This window comes from Lingula anatina, chromosome 4 (assembly GCF_051362555.1).
Source record: "Lingula anatina isolate TDL-2025a chromosome 4, LinAna3.0, whole genome shotgun sequence".
NCBI classification, from domain to species: Eukaryota; Metazoa; Brachiopoda; class Lingulata; order Lingulida; family Lingulidae; genus Lingula; species Lingula anatina.
This window is the reverse complement of record NC_141770.1, coordinates 13,384,716-13,403,978: the sequence shown is the minus strand read 5'-3', so window position 1 is coordinate 13,403,978 and position 19,263 is coordinate 13,384,716. Positions and strand designations below refer to the sequence as shown.

At 35.4% G+C, this 19,263-nt stretch overlaps 2 protein-coding genes and 1 long non-coding RNA gene across 5 annotated transcripts; 1 reads left to right on the top strand and 2 right to left on the bottom strand.

The window, feature by feature from the left end:
- Positions 1-62: 62 nt before the first annotated feature.
- LOC147762329 (uncharacterized) lies at positions 63-1,788 on the bottom strand. The gene is made up of 3 exons (XR_015333917.1): positions 1,432-1,788; positions 976-1,109; positions 63-811 (listed from the first exon to the last, which is right to left on the bottom strand). It is a non-coding gene; the product is annotated as an uncharacterized LOC147762329 (long non-coding RNA).
- Positions 1,789-3,724: 1,936 nt separating this feature from the next.
- On the bottom strand, positions 3,725-12,288 carry LOC106160981 (lysosome membrane protein 2). The gene is made up of 14 exons (XM_013537801.2): positions 12,137-12,288; positions 11,272-11,413; positions 10,079-10,236; positions 9,624-9,765; positions 9,253-9,318; positions 8,889-9,029; positions 8,377-8,518; positions 8,026-8,101; positions 7,521-7,702; positions 6,820-6,950; positions 6,230-6,303; positions 5,576-5,627; positions 4,797-4,949; positions 3,725-4,487 (listed from the first exon to the last, which is right to left on the bottom strand). Exons 2-14 carry the CDS (start codon positions 11,401-11,403, stop codon positions 4,437-4,439), a joined length of 1,500 nt encoding a protein of 499 aa, XP_013393255.2. The 5' UTR covers positions 11,404-11,413; positions 12,137-12,288; the 3' UTR covers positions 3,725-4,436.
- A 66-nt stretch (positions 12,289-12,354) lies between these two features.
- Positions 12,355-16,829, top strand: LOC106160980 (uncharacterized). Of its 3 annotated transcripts, none has more exons than XM_087011286.1 (5): positions 12,355-12,504; positions 13,095-13,195; positions 13,667-13,747; positions 14,251-14,407; positions 14,704-16,829. In XM_087011286.1, the coding sequence occupies exons 2-5, from the start codon at positions 13,096-13,098 to the stop codon at positions 16,202-16,204; spliced, it is 1,839 nt and encodes a 612-aa protein (XP_086867412.1). In that variant the 5' UTR covers positions 12,355-12,504; position 13,095; the 3' UTR covers positions 16,205-16,829. The 3 variants fall into 3 exon arrangements, with proteins under 3 accessions (XP_086867412.1, XP_086867411.1, XP_086867410.1); XM_087011285.1 differs by having other exon boundaries at positions 12,421-12,499; XM_087011284.1 differs by lacking the exon at positions 12,355-12,504 and adding an exon at positions 12,664-12,819.
- Positions 16,830-19,263: the final 2,434 nt, after the last annotated feature.

Here is a 19,263-nt window from a genome sequence, read left to right as displayed (position 1 = left end):
GTTACTTTTTATTATTATACACAAAATCTATTTCCACCATGAATGGAAACATATAGAGTTGTAGTGTGCAAACGACCTGTGAAGGCAAAGTATAAGTCCCCTCTGGTATCGGGAGCCTCTAAAATGGCATACTGATTTAAGGTATAGTAATTTTGTGACGGACCATATCTACTTGTGTTTAGAGAGTACGACCAAAGCATGTTCCAAAATGCTAGTTAAGCTGGTCATTTTACGGGCAACACGCTGCCATGGCAATAAAAAACAGAATGAACTATCCCTTAAAATACTTGATAAAAGTGCTACAAGAAACTGGTTTAGTTACTCAATTCATTAATTAATTAATTGTATGAAGGAAGTGCAATCTTAAAGCTGGATTTATATTTCGAGATTCACACTGTAAAGGTAACTTGCATTTCATTCCCTTCAAAAGTGCCACATTCACTTCTACGATTGAAGAAACCAATTTCATCGCTTAAACGAATTACTTAACATTGTTTAAATTTCTAGGGCGCCTTCGTGCAGTATTTTTGACTGTCCAGATACCGACTCCCGCTTCATTTCTTCTTTTTTCCAATGTTATTATTCAACAACCAAGGAAGGCTCGAAGAGTCCCCAGAGTTCCAAGGCCAAAGAAAATTCCAGGGGTTTGCGGTGGTTGTGGTGGTGGTGGCCGGGAAGGTCAGCCAGGGCCAAGGAAATCCCCAGGGGGTGGTGGTCCTCGCTGTGGTAGTAGCCGGGGTGGTCGTGGGAGCTTGGCCGCCGAGATAAGGCGCTAGGTACTGCCGGGAGCGGCAGCAGCAGTAGTTTGGTCCTGGGAAAAATGAATTTGAGATGTAATTGTAAAATATTTGAAAAAAAAAAGAGAGAGACAGAGGAAAAACGTCCCTGTGTGAGAGAGAGAGAAAGAGAGAGAGGGAATATGGACTTGCATAATGTGCGAAAATCTAGAACTTACCCCAAACCCAGGGCACTCACCTTGCGTTATACCGCACCCCCTTTGGTGCCACACACCCGTGCGTATCCCCACACTCCGTGGGTCCGGGGCATTCCCGGAGAGCACGGCCGGCGCCGCATCCACAGTCAGCGCATTGAAACACTCCAGGTTGCAACTTCAATATGGAAAAGAAATGGATGGAATAAGTCAACGAATAACTAAATTCCCGTAAAATGACAAATGAATAAGTAAGAAAATAATCAAATAATGGGAAAAAGGGTTTGAAAACATACTAATCCATGCAGATTGATCGACAGATGCCAATGAATGAAAGATTGTATGAACAAATTAATCATTGAATCAACCACCGATGGAATAAATAAATAAATAAATAATCAAAAAATTCGGCCCGTATCGCACGAATAAATATAACATCAAAAACTATAATACTTTGCACAATCGAGATTTTTCACCTGGGGGTGAAAGTACTGCCTTACCAGGTAGGACAAATGCACTGTCCACCACAAGGACACGGTAAATCAACTAGCCGTGCACTGCACAGGTTGGTACAGCTTGGGTCGGTGGGTAGGCGGCGGATGGCGTAGACCACGGCAGGGAACGTCGTGGGTAACGTGGACGCACAGACCGTCTGCGCCGTCACATCTAGATTTGCGGAGGACACGGATGATGCTGCCGGGGAAGTTAAAAAAGAGGAATTATAATTACAGTGAGATAGGGGTGAATAAGTAGTGGATTTTTAGATGTATCTGAAATTTGCGCAAATTTATTCATTGCATTTACATCAGCATTCACAAAACATTTAAAGATAACATTTTAGAACTGTGACGGCAAACTTTTTATTCATTCATTCATTTATTTATTTATTGCAAATTCTTGCCACAAAAAAGTTTTATACCACTTGTAATTAGGTTTTGTTTAAGATAACTCATTGAAGTAATAAAGATAATCAAAGCAAGAGACCACTCACCACAGACTCTCCTAGTGGTGGAAAATGTTATCATTTTTGTCTTTTCTTTCTTTTTTTTTCATTTTGTGCCACGCCTCTAGACTTTTTATATTCACGCAAACGATCTAACACTTATTTCTCAAACACACAAGTACACAAGCACACGCGCCATTTAACTGAAAAAATAAGATTTTCCGTATTCTGAGTGGCCTTGTGGTCAGAGTGCCCGCCGCCAGAGCGGGAGGACGCGATTTGACCTCGTCCGGGGACATATCAATCCTTCGTAAACGGTACCTGACGTCTCCCAGCTTGGCTCTAAGCACTTTGAACTCTGCTTAACTTATAAAGAAAAATCGAAATTAAGTTACCTGCAGCCAGTAGAAACAGACGGATAATCGTCAGTCGCATCTTCGTGAAATATTACTGGATCTTACCGAGTTTCACGGCGCAATAGTAAATAAGACAAGTGTAAGGTGACTTGAGATTTTATAAGGGGGACCCTTCACCCGAAACGAAATTTTTAACTCTTCTTATTGAAAAAAAAAGCATTTAACTGTCCAATTTTCTTTTTTATATCGCATTAATTTGCTGTAATAGACATTTTACCGCAAGAGTAATGGAACTGTCTTTCACGGTAATATAAACTTTAATTAATATCAAGCACTGCACTGTTTTATTGTGGCGTTAACGCAATTTATAATCTAAACAAATAAAACTAAAATCAATAAAACTAACACACGTTTGATCATGCTTTGCGACTGTAGATTTAGAAAAATCGATAAGCTAGAGTTGATCAAAACGCCGCCTTGTTAAATAATCAAATTTTACCGCAAATTAAGAAACGTGGGTGCGGTTTCTTGACCTAGAGATTTCTTTTCAATTTGTAACCAACTCATTAAAAAAGAATGCAAAAAGGACCAAATGTAGTGGCCATTTACCCCGTTAAAACGGCCAAACTTGACATTAATCATTAGATATTTTTTATGTACAAAATTAGCTAGGTATGTTAAAATAACTTGTTTAACATTTTTAGACCGCGACGAACGGCAGTGGCTAGAAACTAGGACGTCTACACATTAACAGATCAAAGGGAATCTGGCTTATTTTCTTCATCTTTTCATAGTTTAAAAAAGTATAATTCGTAACTTTGAGATCGCATAATACCGCTAGAATACTTTCATTTGTTTTCGTTAATTTTGTTAAATAATTCCAAATCACAATAATTCTCTTATTACCTACTGAAGGTACACGTACGGCCTCCTTGCAACAAACCACAATTACGTATACTTTTTTTTCTCATTTATTCATTTACAAAACTGTTACAACAATTTTATCGTTATAATAGTTTTAATAAAGGTGGGTGAAAATTCACACCACATTCCACATAAAGAACAATTTCATGTCAAACAGCAATACCAACAGCGGTATTAAGACTAGTTTACATTTTATATATATATTTGAAAACTTCAAATTGTTCTGTTGGTCAGTTTTATTATTGTACATAATTAATAACAAGCCACAACATATTTGTAAACACAAAGTACAACGATTCTCAAACACAACACATCACATCAATATTTTCCATTTGACTTCGAGGAACAAGTTACACTTAATAGTTTGCATGTCCTCAATGATAAATAACAGTGAGACCAACCCTTAAAAAATCTGAAACCATGAATACCGTCTTTGCAGTTTTGACACGTATCCAGGATTTCACAGAGTATGGATCCCATTAGAAAACAACTTGGCGGGTGTCGGTAAATAAGTGAGAACCCCTTAAATGTATCCCGATATCACCAAAATTCCTTTCATAGAGAAGATGACTTAAAATTTATCACTCAGCCTTGCAGAACTGGCCTGGCAGCATTCACTTCCTTATGCCCATTTCTTATGAATACTTAATGAGTAACAGGACTGTAAAACGCACATAAAACTGAAATTTGGTTTCATCACATTAACTTGCCAACAAAAAAATGAAATAAGGCTTAATTCTCTGAATCGCTGTTGCGCGTAGCGTCAACAGAACCATATTAAGAGCTTTTCAAACAATATCCATTGCTAAACATCGGCACATTCACTTATGGTAATAACCCATGGGTTTAAACAGTGCATTTTTTTCCAAGTTACGTCAGGATCAGTGACTAAAAGTTACAGAAATGTCTGTATATAAAAAAACAATAAAAAATTCTGAGCGCTTATTTCTTAAATTATAAAAGGTACATTGTTTGAAAAATACATTCAATAACTAAAATTTTGCTTACATTTAGTGATAAATTGTCATTCCTTGACTGGCTAATCAAGTGTATTACAATTAGAACTGTTAAAATTCAGTTCATATTTGCTTGAAAGGAGGACTAGGATGTGAAAATTCTGTTTTTGTCAAAATCATGATTATGGTCATATGTGAACATATACAATATATATATATATTGTATTTCACTATGACTGTCACAAATGACTGGCATTTAAAAGAATGAGCATTTTTCCTGTATATAAGTTGCCATGGAATATTTATGTTATAACACTGAAAGCATCTCAGTTATTGAGTAGACGCTCCGACTCCAGCTTGGACTGGTTCTCTTTCCACTGTAATGTAATAAAAAAACTTATATTTTTTAAACCTCATTTTGTTTGTTATGCATTGCTGTGAATAACCGAGTTGACATAATTATATATGTAGATAAATAATTTTTCAGGATAAATAAAATGATAATAACAGGAAATATTTAATATTAAACTTGCTTTTCTGACATTAATTTTAAAGAAATTCATGTCTTGGAAAATTTCAACTCAACCTTCAAAGTAAAAATCATGGTGACAGGAGAAATAATTGTAATATCTAGATTACATTTCTAATGAAATGCACCATATAAAGGGTAAAAACATTTTATTTACCTTTTTATATCTGACTGCTGCTATAATGATGGATATAAGAATGAGAGCTCCTCCCAACCCAAAACAGGCATACTGTACCACAGTGGTGGCTGTTATGGGCATATACACCATGTTTTTGAAGAGATCTGCTGTGGCATCGTCTAATTCCACACTCTGAAATACATCATAACATATTACAGCTTGTATAAGTAGACTATTTCAAAGAAAAGGTGATCTAGCTACCAACAGTGATGGGTATATAAATCATGTTATTTTTTAACAAAGCCTTTTGATATAATCACAAGGGGCATACAAGAGGCAATGGGAATTTCCTTGTGAAGTGACGTTTAGTTCTTTTACTAGGGCAGTGTTTTTACCTTTGCTACATTGAGCAAATATTCCACACACATACACATGCATGCACACAAACACACACCCACTTTCCGTGTGCTCACAGTGCATTCTCTGAACAAAATACACTCAAGCGACCATGACACTAAAATAAATAAATAATAATAAAAAAATAAAAATAAATAAATAAATAATAATAATAAACTGTTCAGACAAGGATTTATTTAGACTGACACCTTGGCTAACTTGAAGCTACCAGCAGCCAGATTAATTAACCATGTACATGCTAACATCTGAGGTGCTATTCTCCTTCTCTGTAAAATTATACTACAAGGCCCAACTGAACTGAGACATTTTTCTCCCAGATTCATCAATCTGGTCCTTTGATGATGCAAGTTGATCCAATTTCCAGTCTCAAATATTTCATGTCTAAGCACACCTCATCTTACCTCGTCTAGCCATACTATGGGGAAGAACAACGTGGAGACATTTTCTGTTAGTCTGAAATGAAACAATGTGTAAAATCAAACCAAACTGATATGAAGACAAACATAATACAGAACTGCTATTCAGCAATAAATACCAGTATCTTTAAGAAAAAAATAAATAAAATAAACTTTTGTGAAAAGAAGAAAAAAAATCCAACCAAGCCCATCTCTGAACTACAGATTCCAAAAACTGAGAAAATACCCAAAATTAACCCTAATTTTCAGACCACATTTGAAACACTTGCTGATAACCAGTGGATACTTGTCTGGGAAAAGCACTCAAAGACAGAAAAGGTGTAGATTTTGATTCACTGTGAAACCCAACTTCACACTCTCAGATTGAACTGTATATCATTTCACAGATTCAAAGAAAAAACAGTTAATCTGACAAGCAAAAATAGGTCTTTTTCTTCTCTTTAGAAGGGAAATGTATCAACTGTAAACATGATATATTGTACTATGAAAATTAATTAATTTTATAACATTTCTGTTCCATAACAGGAAACATTGCTTTGTTAAAAAAATAAAATGCAAAGTATTACCTATTTGAAATAGCTGTAACATTTGATTGAGAACTATTGTGTACAGTGCAAAAATACTGTATAGTGTACTTACCCTATATCTTTTACTTTGGTCATAAATACATTAATCTGCACCCTTTTGTGAGCACCCATAGTTAACCCTGTGATCTGAAGAAAGAATGAAAATACAAGACTAATACTGAACTTAGTTAATTTCTCTTTTATGTATCACCACCTTTTTATAGCATTATACACAGAAGATCAAATGTGATCGACGTATAACAGTTAATATTCAGCACTTTGTAGTAGCGGTGTCTAAAGTCAAATCATTTGTTAAACAAGTTGATACATGACAAGATAAAATCATGTATTTTAAAGAGAAGGCCTATTTCATATCATCCTAGGATTTATCCCAGGATAAATTTCCTCATTCACATCAAGAAGAACAGTTTTCTGTACTGTTCCAGGCTCAATGGATTTTTATTCCATTTCACAAGCCCTGAATATCAATCAAAATTGATCCATGCTGTGTCTAGTGTGGGTGCTGCATTTGGATGACTTTCTTCCTTTATAGCAGGCTATTATGAATGTAAGTTGTGACTCTCTCAAGCTGGACCACATTTATTAAGTAACAGAAAGCTACCGCTCAATGTTAAAAAGGCCTGACTACACATGCACAATTACAGGTTCTACGTCTACTTCAGTTTGGTGTAAGCTGGCATTGGGATGCATGCCACCAATGGCCTCCACAAATTTTGGATCTCCCTGATAGAAATGAGGAAAAGATGCCACCACGGGCACGGGGAAGTAGTCCACTGCAAAGAGAATTAAATATTTTATTAAAATGTCATAGAAATGCAAAATACAAGAATGCCAATGGAAAATTTCAAAACTGGAATATCAATGATACACCAGTTGTGGTTTCTTTAGAAGTTTATGTACAGATACAGATACAGAATGATATCAATAATCAATTATTTTCAATGATTATCAATTTAAGTGAAGCCTTGGGCAATTGAAAGATTTTATTTGCATGTGTGTGCTTTTTGACATGAACTCTGCTAGCTCTTAACTTGTTATATTCTATATTATCATGTCTATGAAAAATACAAGAATGGGGAATTTTATAACTGATAATGATAGGTTTGAAGCAGAAAATGTTTTCGTTTCTGAGAAACTAAATCATTTTTTCACTTCTATCATCATTAGCTAATGCTCAAATTTAGCATATATTCTGACAAGATCTCAACCCACTACAAACAAGTTATTAGATCCACTTCACAGTATGTTATACTCCACATCCATAAGCAGAGTTTATCCTTGCCTGTCATCAATAACCCATACCCAGGACCCAAAATTTATCTTCTACCCTAGCCCATACTAACCATTTGTACAGGACTTCAACCAAAGCAGCCCAGTACCCAGGCAGTCCTTGTTAGGCAGACAGAAGCCGATGTTGTCTGGGTTGACGCTGTAATTGGCCAGCTCACTCGCTGTCCCGATATATCTGTGGAGGTTGATACCCTGGGGGGTCTTAGTTGAGCCCCTTTTAACTCCATAAACTGACCTGTGAAAATCATCAGAAATATTGATCAGAAGAATGAAAATTGTGATATTTCTTCGAAAACTTCATTGAGAGTATACTCAGTACTTTAAATAAGAAAAGGAAGAATTGTGAGATGAACACATTGGTGACCCTGTTGTGCTGGGCACAAATTAACAAATGTAAATCAATCAGATATAAACGTTACATGCTGTCCATCCAGAATTTCAGAAACTACTGAAACCTCACCTCAGCATGTGTCTGTGTCTGTATTCCATTGGTACAGAGGTGCCTTACAATAACCTCTGAAACTCATCTCAAAATTGGGAACAAAAAGATCACATTACCTGCAAATATCACTCTGGAAGGTGTACGAGAGGGTGTCATTTTCAACAGCAAAGGAAGGCGGAGCGAGCGTCCCATCTGTAGGGAAGAAATTATAATGAATAATGAAGCAAACAACAAATCTTCTTGTTACAAGACCACAAATTTTGTCGAATGTTGATTGGTTGAGAGCAATCATGTGCAAGTCAAGATCAGCCCATATTGACCTCCTATATATAATACGTGTCTCTTACTTAACCATACTAGTACTTTAAAAAAAAAATTACCATACTTTTACAAAATAATGGCACAATTTTATCAATCTGAGTGATTTTTTTTCTTATAAAAGATCCAAACAACAGATCCAAGCCTACCTGATCCATTCACCATGTTAGCATATTTTGTTGTCCAAAAATTGAGATACTTGGAACCATTGTATTTGTCTATCACTCCAACTTTGCTGATGTCATTCTCTCCAGTATACACTGTGTACAGGCCATCGTCTGTGGCGTTTTTCTGGATAAAAAATGAAAATAAAACTGCAGTGTTTACGTACGTTAAAAAACTTTTAATAAATTATAAATGTACAAGATAGTTTTACAAAAACATGGAACTATTCTGCAAAAATCACCATTGAGGCCAATTTTAATACTTGACATAATTATATATTATTGTGATGATCTAAATTCACTTAAGTCTAAGAAATTGATTCTTTCCTAAAACACTTTTGTTTCATAATCATCTGGAAGTCCCTAAAACTAAAATTATTACGAGAAATATTATTTTGCAGGTACCATTACAATGTGTTGTGTTGTATTCTGTTGTATTGTTTTGTATTGAACTGCACTGTATTGTTATTTAATGGAAGTCCCCCCTTTCTCCTCACATTCATCATGACACCAATCCAGTCAGTGTAGAACCAGTCACTGAGGCCAGGCATCAGGGTCATCAGGTGCATCAGGGGGTCGTGGTAACCCCACACTATCTGGCGTACAGGCCGGCTGATGAAGAGCTTCTCATCTGTCAACTTAAAAGATAAAAAGAAATGAAAATCTTGCAAAAAAAACACCCAATGAATACTTAAACACTGTCTTATTTGATTAAAATCAAATTATATTTTATGTGCACATTAGCTAGGTCTACAAACCTCATTCTGAATGGTTCCTTAGACACAATTTATAATGACTCTCTCATTCTTATTGATTACAAAACCTTCTTTATTCAAACACATACAAATTCAACAACTTTACCTTTAACCCGGCTTCAACTGCAAGCTGAATGAAATAACTTTGGTTTCTCATTGCCTCTGCTACTGTCTGAAAACAGAAAGGTGATTTTCTAAAGCTAACATGGTATAATTATAACAAGGTCAACTTTCACAAAGAATTGAATATGGCAACAACGACTAAATATACATGCTGAAACTTTATACTGTAGGTAAAAATTTCAGTGACAGGAAGAAAATTGAGTTCAATATGTCTGCCTCAATAAACAAATCAGTTTCTAAGGAATGAAAAATGTAACTGAGGTACATGTATGGGAAGCTCAGTTTTCCTTTATATTTGTCGATCCATTTTAAAAGAAATTACATTTTCTTAAAGAAAATGCATTCACCACTGACCAGTAAAGGGATATTAGCGGTGGTAAAATTCTCACTGTCATCTCCGACTGACTTCTCTCTTACAAAATGGAATGTTCTGATCTGGCGATAGGAGACCGTTCCATTGCCATTGAAGGTTATATTGACTTTCTCACGGTGTTCTCTAAAACAGAGAAATAAATTTCATTAAAACATTTTAACCAACTTATAACAGTAAAACAAGAGACCATGGGGGGGGGGGGGGGGGGGATTTGATGAGTATATGTACAATTTCATATGCTGACAAATAAAAAAATTTTATCTTGTGAACAGTCTTTGGAGACCTACAGTGTATTTCTTAAAACAATATCATCTATCTAAAATACCTACAGGCCAAAGCATACATAAATCCACAAGACATACACTGTATTAGAAAAGCTACACTCGTACTAACCAAATCTTCCAAACAGCCGTACTGTAATATTTACCGAGCTTACCTGTATGTATACGGTCCTATTTCTTCCACATAGGGCTTCCCACCAACTAGCACCTCGTCTGGATTGGTTAGATTAAACACATAAAACTTCATATAAATAGGAACAGTGGGTTCCTTCCACTGTTTATATCCCATTGTCCCTTCTTTGAGCATAACATTCTGGAAAAAATGATAAAATTAGAGGACCAGAGAGACAGAGACATCTCCTATGTTTGTACCACCACCAACAAATGGGATAATAAAATAGCTCTAGTGATATTTCTAGAGTGACAGCAAATTGGTAAGAAAAAAAAAATATAGGAGACCATTTAATACTATATTTTCCTTTCTTTTTCCACTCCATTAATAAAAAAAGTAAATTTTCATTTCAACTCAACTCTTCTGAAGTAAATAAAGTGAGGAAAAGTGACAAAACCTCAAGGAGGGATAAAAACTGCCAAAGGAACAAAAAGGCAAATACTAGTACTCAAAGGACAAAAAATACCACAGAAATACTACCAATACTATTAAATAGCCACTGAAATACCTACATTATACATTTTTGTAAAAATCAAGTCATTCTATGTAACAAAAAAACAGCACCACTGGTAATCTTATCAGTGGATATGTAATATTAGCACTGGTCAACTCTTATTCAAAATTCTTAATTTAATGTTTCCATAATGATTCTATAAAACCTTATCAATTACATTGTAATACATATAAAATATGACAAATACTGTATGCTGGGTTTGTAGAGATAACATAAATATCAGTTTAATTTAATCGAAATACACCTGATTCACTAAATTAATCAAAACAGGAGAGATAACATGGTGACTAAGTTTCCATTTCACTAACAAACTTATTATAAGGTCATATATTCAAATAACTGTTAGGTCAAATATTTACTAGTAATCAAATTTGACATTGACATAAGCATGCAGTATTTAATCCACTCAAATAACAAAATTAACCTGCTTCCTAAAACTATTACACATGACTTGTGTATTAGATCTACACTTACTTTTCAGGACAATACTATTGAGTACATGAACATGTACAAAGTAAGTCTAGCTCATAGCAGTCTGTTGTTGTTTAGGTTTAAAGAGATGAGACAAATAAACTAAGGATTTCAGGCGGCAGGTACCATATTTACCAGTGTACAGTCTTGGTTTTGTCTGACATCTGGTGGTTAACAGTGACATTAATTACCTGAGTTACTTGTTGGTTTATCAGCACAGGGAACTCATAGACACCAGCTATGCCAAGAACAACAAGGATAACTCCAACTATCAGCAGAAATGGGGCTGTGCACTTCTTGCATCCCTTTTGGCATGTTGCCATCTTTGGATCTCTGGAAAATATGCTATAGTATTTAATTCATGATTTTAGGCACCTACCGGGTAGCGGGTAGTTATTACACACATTTTGTCTTTTAGATAATGAAATTTTATAAAATACACACACACACAAATGAAGACTTGAACTTACATCACTTTTCGGAGTTTTACAAAGCTTGTACATAAGATCTAATGAAGGAAATATTTTTGGGCAACAGACTAATTAATTTTCCTTATTTGCTCAAATTTGTAAGTTAAAAGATGTCATTACAATTTACACAGAAGTGGAAATTTTAAGGTGGTGAAAGACAAAAAACACAATAAGTTTCATGCGTAAGAGAACAATACATGGGATTTCATACTTTGCATTTTGCAATTTACACTTATTTCATTTATCGCACTAATAATTTTCTAACAATTTTTCAGTTACTTCTTCTATATCCAGATTTACATTGTTATTGTGGCCAGCTAATTTATTTTACTCCCAATTCCACTGCTGATTATTAATTCAGAGTTCGCCATAAGTGGCAATACAGGCCACTCTGCGATAGCAAGTCCTTCATGGCTTACGACTTTATTCAACGTTTGCTGCCGGCAATTATTACTCAAAAGCATGTGACTTTCCACTTTCCATTAACTTAAGATTTATAGGAACTCCACCTCTTTCCAATTTTCAGCTTATTGCCCAGTCAAAACAGATTGTTTTTTACGGTTTTTGAGGCGGAAAGGGCACTCACCTTCTAAGATATCAATGTGTCATCATATGTTACTCGATTCCTGGCTGTCAATTGATGATAAACTCTAACGTTATCAGCACTGGTGATCGCCGGAGATTTGTTGACACTTGCACTTTCCCCTCCAACCAAAGCCAAGACAGTCTAATTGAGAATTAAAGATCAACATTTATAATTAATACCACATTCTATCAGCATTAACATCAACAAAATATTCATTGCCTTTAAAAAATTAACATAATGCATTTAATACAGTGTTGGACGATATAACACACTTATTTTTCTGAATAAATAGCTTATCTTGATTAACTGCGCCGTCTATCCCGATTATCCATCTTCGAAACTTCCGGTTGCAGGAGTCTCCAGGTAAGGTAAGTTTGCACCTCTTCTTATCAAAATTTGAAAAGCAATTGAAGATCAAGTATGCTTTTTAACAAGCACGTGATCACGTGTATACGTGAAGATTCTTACAGAGTCAGAATGAGTGACAAACATTGTCTTTGTAGAATAATTAAGTTTTATTAAGTTTGTGCCCAAACTTACCGTGCTTGTGCATTTTACTTGTGTCAAGGAGTTTTAACAGTTGAACTGTTGAAACTCCTTGCTTGCATGGTATTCATACGTACATGTACACTGCGACTTGAGATATACGCTTACTACAGCTTACAGGCACATAATAAGACAAAGTAGGTCCACGCATATTATGAGTCAGTTTATTTTGTTTTCTTGCTCTTAATGGTACTAAGTATAAGTGCATGAAACTTTTTTGTTTGTAGTAGCTCTTAGAACTTTGCCCATTTAAACATTAATAATCATAAAAAGAATTTAAAAAAATTTAAAAAACGAGTCCAGTGATCAATTGATAATGTTCACAACGGTTTAACAAATGAAATTTTCTTCTGCGTGGCTTTTTTATACTCAGTATTGTTTGACCTTCCAATTTATTTGATTTTCTTCCTAGAATGGACCACCCAGATGAGCAAGAAGTTGAGTCAGATGAAAATACCAATCAGAATTTAGAAGAGACAGGCAATTTGGTTGAGGATGTTACAGATATTTCAGGTAGGTACATATCCTAAGAATCACTTTTTTAAGTGTTTATAATTGTTTTTGCGTATTGCACTGGAAGTTAAGGGGAAAAGGTTAAACGAAGTTTCATTAAAATTGCTATGTCATTTGTCTGTTTTGGCAAGGGTACAAAATCTAGCGGAAAAAGTAAAATTTATGAAATGCAGCCAAGAGAACAAAAGGTTACTCAATTTGAGATAAATATAGTCATAAGCAGTCAGAAGGAATGGAAAAGAACAGAGATACTACTAGTATCTTTTAGTCAGGTGTTTATAGAGTTCCGACTCAATTCACAATATAGCCTTAAGTTTCTTCTCAAGCTATTACATTTCAAGTATTATTAAAAAGATTCTTTAAAAACATACAGCAGCTCAAACAGTGATTTATCAATATGTTTTTTTTTTTGTTTGAATAAGTCTTATTTTAACTTTTATGTCAAGTTTTTAATCTTTTTGTACTTTCCAGTGGCCACTGATGAACTGAAGTGTGGCAGGTGCCTCAAGGTTTTCAGGGACATCCTGACTTTCCTGGAACATAAGTCGGATTGTAAGTTTTAAGCTGATGGTTTTCACTAGATATACATATATTTGAATTGTATCAAGAATGTGAGTAACTTACATCTACATAAATGCATTATATTTACTGTGTACAAGTAAGACATTTTTTCCCTTTTATGTATTCACCCAGTTACTAGTAATCCATATTTATCAAAGTGTAGTGTGCATAGTCAAGAGATGTACCTCCATGGTATAATTAAACTTAAATCTACATGTTCTTAAAACTGTAAAAAAATTGACAACTTCTCTTACGGCCCCCTTATGTAAGCCTCATTTTAATATTTCCTTTAAACTGGCTAAGTGTGATCTCAGGTTTATATATATTAGTAATAATGAAGTTTAGGATATAGCATATTATTAAAAATAATCATATACCGTAATGATTTTCAGTCAAAAATGCTAATCTTTCAAAATCTACAAATCCTTACAAATCTTAAAAATCTTACAAATTCTCTTTAAGGTCATTTAAACTTTTTTGTTTTGTTTTTCCAGATCTATCTTCTAGCAGCCGTTACCATTGTGAACTGTGTACACAGAAGTTCACACGCCATTTCACACTGGTTCAGCATTACAAGAAACAGCACAAGATCAGCAGGTTCTACCACAGAGGGGAGGGAACCAAGAAGGCTGTTAACAAAGAGGTCACCAGGTGAGTGGAGTTTACTTGTGGCATAATAGTGTTTGAATTACTGCTGGCCCTTAATGTAATATTTACCCAAGGTGCATATGGGCTTTTGCTATCAATTTATAGCTTGTGAATTATGGAGGTTTTTTAAAAATATAAACCATTTAAATGAGAAAATTCTCAGTTCAGGATAAGGCAGCAATTACTATTAGGCACCCATCAACATGTGTAGTGTTTATTTTGTTTGCATTATCTAATGTTTTTGTGAATATTAGACCAGGGTCATCTTTATCTTTTGAAAGTATTTTTGGACATTGTAGGAATGAAGGTAACAACAGGACAGAACTCAAACCAGCTGGACATGAATTTGATATGGTTCCAAATACAGACAGTGATAACACAGAAACAGGTGGCAGTGCAGTACAAGACAACACTAACATAGGTGGCAGCACGGACCAGGACAAGATTCTCACAGAACGAGGGCAGGAGGGAGAGGAAAATTCCAAGACAATACATGTTCAAATAGTTGTCCAAGATTCCTGTGAAACAGAACATGATTCTGCACCAGCAGAAGATTCCCAGGTGGAAAATCAGGACAATATGGATATGGACACTGATACTGATTGTGACTTCAACTTTATTCTGTCTTATCAGAAATTGAAAGGATATACTGACGAATATTCTAAGATGTTCCTGAAGTGTCTTCACTGCCAGTATAAAACTGTGTCAAAGAGTGCATTAGTGAAGCATTTTATGGGCAACCACAGAGAGGCATTAGAGATCAACCAGAAAGTGGACAGAGACATTCTAGACGGAACAGACAGGGAAAAGATTATCAGTCTTAGAGTGTTTAATGAGAGTTACGACTCTCTTACCAAAACAGTGAAATCAAAGAGACGAAATAGAAACATAGAGAAGCAGGACTTACCGGGTATCTTTCCTTGCGATCAGTGCGAGAAAGTGTTTGGGCGCTTGCGGTATCTCAGGAATCACTTGAAGACTCATAGAACTGAGCGCTCCTTTGTCTGTGATCAGTGTGGCAAGGGGTTCACTACTCTCACTTATCTCAATACACATAAACGTGTCCACAGGGAGAGAATATTCAAGTGCAATCAGTGTGATTTTACGTCCAAAGTGAATGCAGCAATCCATGCCCACAGACAGTTCCACAGTCAAGGCAGTGTGCTGTGTGATATATGTGGGTATGCTTACACGGACAAACCAACATTGGCTAAACACAAGAGGGTGCACGATCTAAACCGACCGTTTGCATGTACATTCCCAGGATGCACTTGGAGATTCAACACGGATGTGATGTGCAAAGCGCACATCCGTGCCCACACAAGCGACGGCAAATTCCGCTGCCGTTTTTGTGGCTATGTCTTCCGCCATAAACACCACCTCCAGCGTCACGAAAGCCGCATGCACGGCGTAAACCACGACTCGCAGAAACAGCACCAGAGAAGTCAGGACATCATGGCGGTGACAGAAGTCATCGACACCCAGGAAGAGGTCACCTCATCTCAACCCATGAATCTCATCATCAACACCGATGGAGATCATTTACCACTGCAAACTCAACAGTTTGTGGTCACTGCTGACTCCCAGGGTGCCCCTATCACCTATGTTGGGTCTGACTCTCAGGGTGCGGCGATAACGTATGAGGCGGCAGATTTGTACCAGGCCTTGTTACAGAGTACAACTGAGACACATGGTGGAGAACACACCAAGACAATTTTTGTGCCGTCCTCGGAGGGAGTAACCAGGACAATACTAGTGCCACAGTCTGAGGGAAATCAGATAGTTTTTCAGCAAGAATGAGATTTCATTTGTTGAATGGACAAAGATCTTACATTTTTATAACAGCATTATTATTTATCTTGGCAATTTGTAGAATGTTTTTATGTACTCATTGAAGTACTCACAGAAACTAACATCATTATATTTCAAGACAATTAAGCAAACCAACTTCGACTGGTTTGGGTTTTGATGACATCATCAGACAAAATAATTTTACCAGTGATATAGCAGTAAGGAGTGTGTTAGGTTCACTTTTGGCCTTTCTCCACATTTGAGGTTTGCTGAATTTAAACCTGATGAAATGAACTTCAATGTAATAAGAAAGTTTATAAGATAAAGGTATTAAATGATGTCACAGCTGTCACCTTTTTTTTTCTCTTTTTAAAACCTAAGCTTCCAGGCTAAGTTGCCAAGGTGTCGTATATGTTAAAACCTGTGCCACAGGTTACATGGTTATTAACTAACGAAAACAAAAAAAGAAATCACTTATTGAAAAATATTTATTTTGTGACAGTTTTGATCAAATACAACTTAATTTGCTCTATCATGATGACTAAATAGCATTTCTAAACATCTGTAAAAAATTCAACATTTATATTATAACAACATGAGTGGATGAATAATAATTCTTGTACGGTTTCTTTAATTTTGCGTGTGAGTACTTTGTTGCTAATTGTTGTAAAAATACAGTAAATAGTGGTCAATTAACGAAATTCGCATTTGCACCCTCCCCAAGATTAAAAATACAGCCGAGCCACCATTAAAAAAAGTTTCAAATTGTTTCCTCTTGCCACATGTGCCCTGGTGTGCAAATTCATAAATGCACCAATAACTGCTTCAGAGATGTTTTTGTCTACAATAACACTCATAATCTATTTCCTCCCTCACAAAGTAAAAAAAATTCAGTATTGCCAGTTTCAAAATGTTGGTTTGGGCAAGGAGAATCAATTGCTTCTTAACTGGTGGTCCTATTATTTTAATAATAATAACTACATGAAATTAAGCATCTTAAGTGTTAAACATTTTGTAAATCAGTATCAGGCATTCAAGTGCAAAATACCACATGAAAAACTACTTTTGTTTTACTTTTTGCTAGTTTAGGTCAAATACCAGGGTATTCGGAGCTTGAAAAAAATGCATGCAACAGAATAACAAAACTGAGAATGTTCATGTGAAAGTTACAGAATTAATAAATTATACTCATGGTCTGAAAATAATATTGATGGAATAGACGAAATATAATGGTCGGATGCTTAATTCACATGAATAAAGCAACGTATGTGCACCAAATATCACAACAATAAGTTTTTTCAGAGAAACCGTCTTCCTTTATCAGAAGTGAAGAATATACAGCAGTTTGCTCCAAAATACTGGTGTCTACTTACAACATAACATACACAATAACTAGACTAAAGAATAAGATTGCTTTGTTCTATGTTTTTCAGTTCTACTATATAATAAATATACTTCAACAATATTGAAATAAAAACAATTTTACACCAATTACAAATGACTTACATGGTAAACTTTTGGCAAACAAAAAATGCCATGCAGAAGACGGAGAAAACTAGAGGATCAGAGAGGCGATACCGCCTCCAAATATTGTACCACCAGCTGGAGCAAGCGCATTCGTATAGACCCCCACATACACAAAATAAGGGACACAGCCACCAGTTTTGTGCTTGACAAGCTGTAAAAATGCAATCAACAAGAATTTTTAAACTATTGCAAAAAATATATATGGTACAATCAAATTTAAGTTCTTCGTAAGGTAGGTCAAGGGTCAATTTCAAGGTCACAGTAAATTGCCAGTATATGACTTCCTATTCAAGTTCAAGAGTAACTATGGACCTATCTCTGTCAAGTTTGAAGTTAAAAGAGAAAGAAATTAGCAGAGTTCAGTTCATGATAATAAGTAGGTCAAAGGTCATTTTCAAGGTCACACTTAGATTGCCAGTATAGGACTTCCTATTCAACTTCAATAGTAACTGTGGACCTATCTCAGCCAGTTTTGGAGATAAAAGGGAAGCAAAATTTGCAAAATTCAGTTCATGGTGAAAAGTAGGTCAAAGGTCAATTTCAAGGTCACATTTAGATTGCCAGTATATGACTTTCTATTCAAGTTCAATAGTAACTATGGACCTATCTCTGCCAGTTTTGGAGATAAAAGGGAAGCAAAATTTGCAAAGTTCAGTTTATGGTGAAAAGTAGGACAAAGGTCAATTTTAATGTCACATTTATAATGCCAGTATATGACTTCCTATTCAACTTCAATAGTAACTATGGACCTATCTCTGTCAAGTTTGAAGTTAAAAGAGAAAGAAATTAGCAGAGTTCAGTTCATGATAATAAGTAGGTCAAAGGTCATTTTCAAGGTCACACTTAGATTGCCAGTATAGGACTTCCTATTCAACTTCAATAGTAACTGTGGACCTATCTCAGCCAGTTTTGGAGATAAAAGGGAAGCAAAATTTGCAAAATTCAGTTCATGGTGAAAAGTAGGTCAAAGGTCAATTTCAAGGTCACATTTAGATTGCCAGTATATGACTTTCTATTCAAGTTCAATAGTAACTATGGACCTATCTCTGCCAGTTTTGGAGATAAAAGGGAAGCAAAATTTGCAAAGTTCAGTTTATGGTGAAAAGTAGGACAAAGGTCAATTTTAATGTCACATTTATAATGCCAGTATATGACTTCCTATTCAACTTCAATAGTAACTATGGACCTATCTCTGTCAAGTTTGAAGTTAAAAGAGAAAGAAATTAGCAGAGTTCAGTTCATGATAATAAGTAGGTCAAAGGTCATTTTCAAGGTCACACTTAGATTGCCAGTATAGGACTTCCTATTCAACTTCAATAGTAACTGTGGACCTATCTCAGCCAGTTTTGGAGATAAAAGGGAAGCAAAATTTGCAAAATTCAGTTTATGGTGAAAAGTAGGTCAAAGGTCAATTTCAAGGTCACAATTAGATTGCCAGTATATGACTTTCTATTCAAGTTCAATAGTAACTATGGACCTATCTCATCCAGTTTTGGAGATAAAAGGAAAGCAAAATTTGCAAAATTCAGTTCATGGTGTAA

Bases quoted from the DNA above. Each gene is read 5' to 3' on its own strand.
- LOC106160981 (XM_013537801.2), bottom strand. From the start codon at position 11,403: ATGGCAACATGCCAAAAGGGATGCAAGAAGTGCACAGCCCCATTTCTG. The intron at 5,628-6,229 runs GTAAGTACACTA...GTTTCATTTCAG, and splicing joins ACCAAAGTAAAAGATATAGG to ACTAACAGAAAATGTCTCCA. The intron at 4,950-5,575 runs GTAAGATGAGGT...GATGTATTTCAG, and splicing joins CCATAGTATGGCTAGACGAG to AGTGTGGAATTAGACGATGC.
- LOC106160980 (XM_087011284.1), top strand. From the start codon at position 12,743: ATGGTATTCATACGTACATGTACACTGCGACTTGAGATATACGCTTAC. The intron at 13,196-13,666 runs GTAGGTACATAT...TGTACTTTCCAG, and splicing joins GGATGTTACAGATATTTCAG to TGGCCACTGATGAACTGAAG. The intron at 14,408-14,703 runs GTGAGTGGAGTT...TGGACATTGTAG, and splicing joins GTTAACAAAGAGGTCACCAG to GAATGAAGGTAACAACAGGA.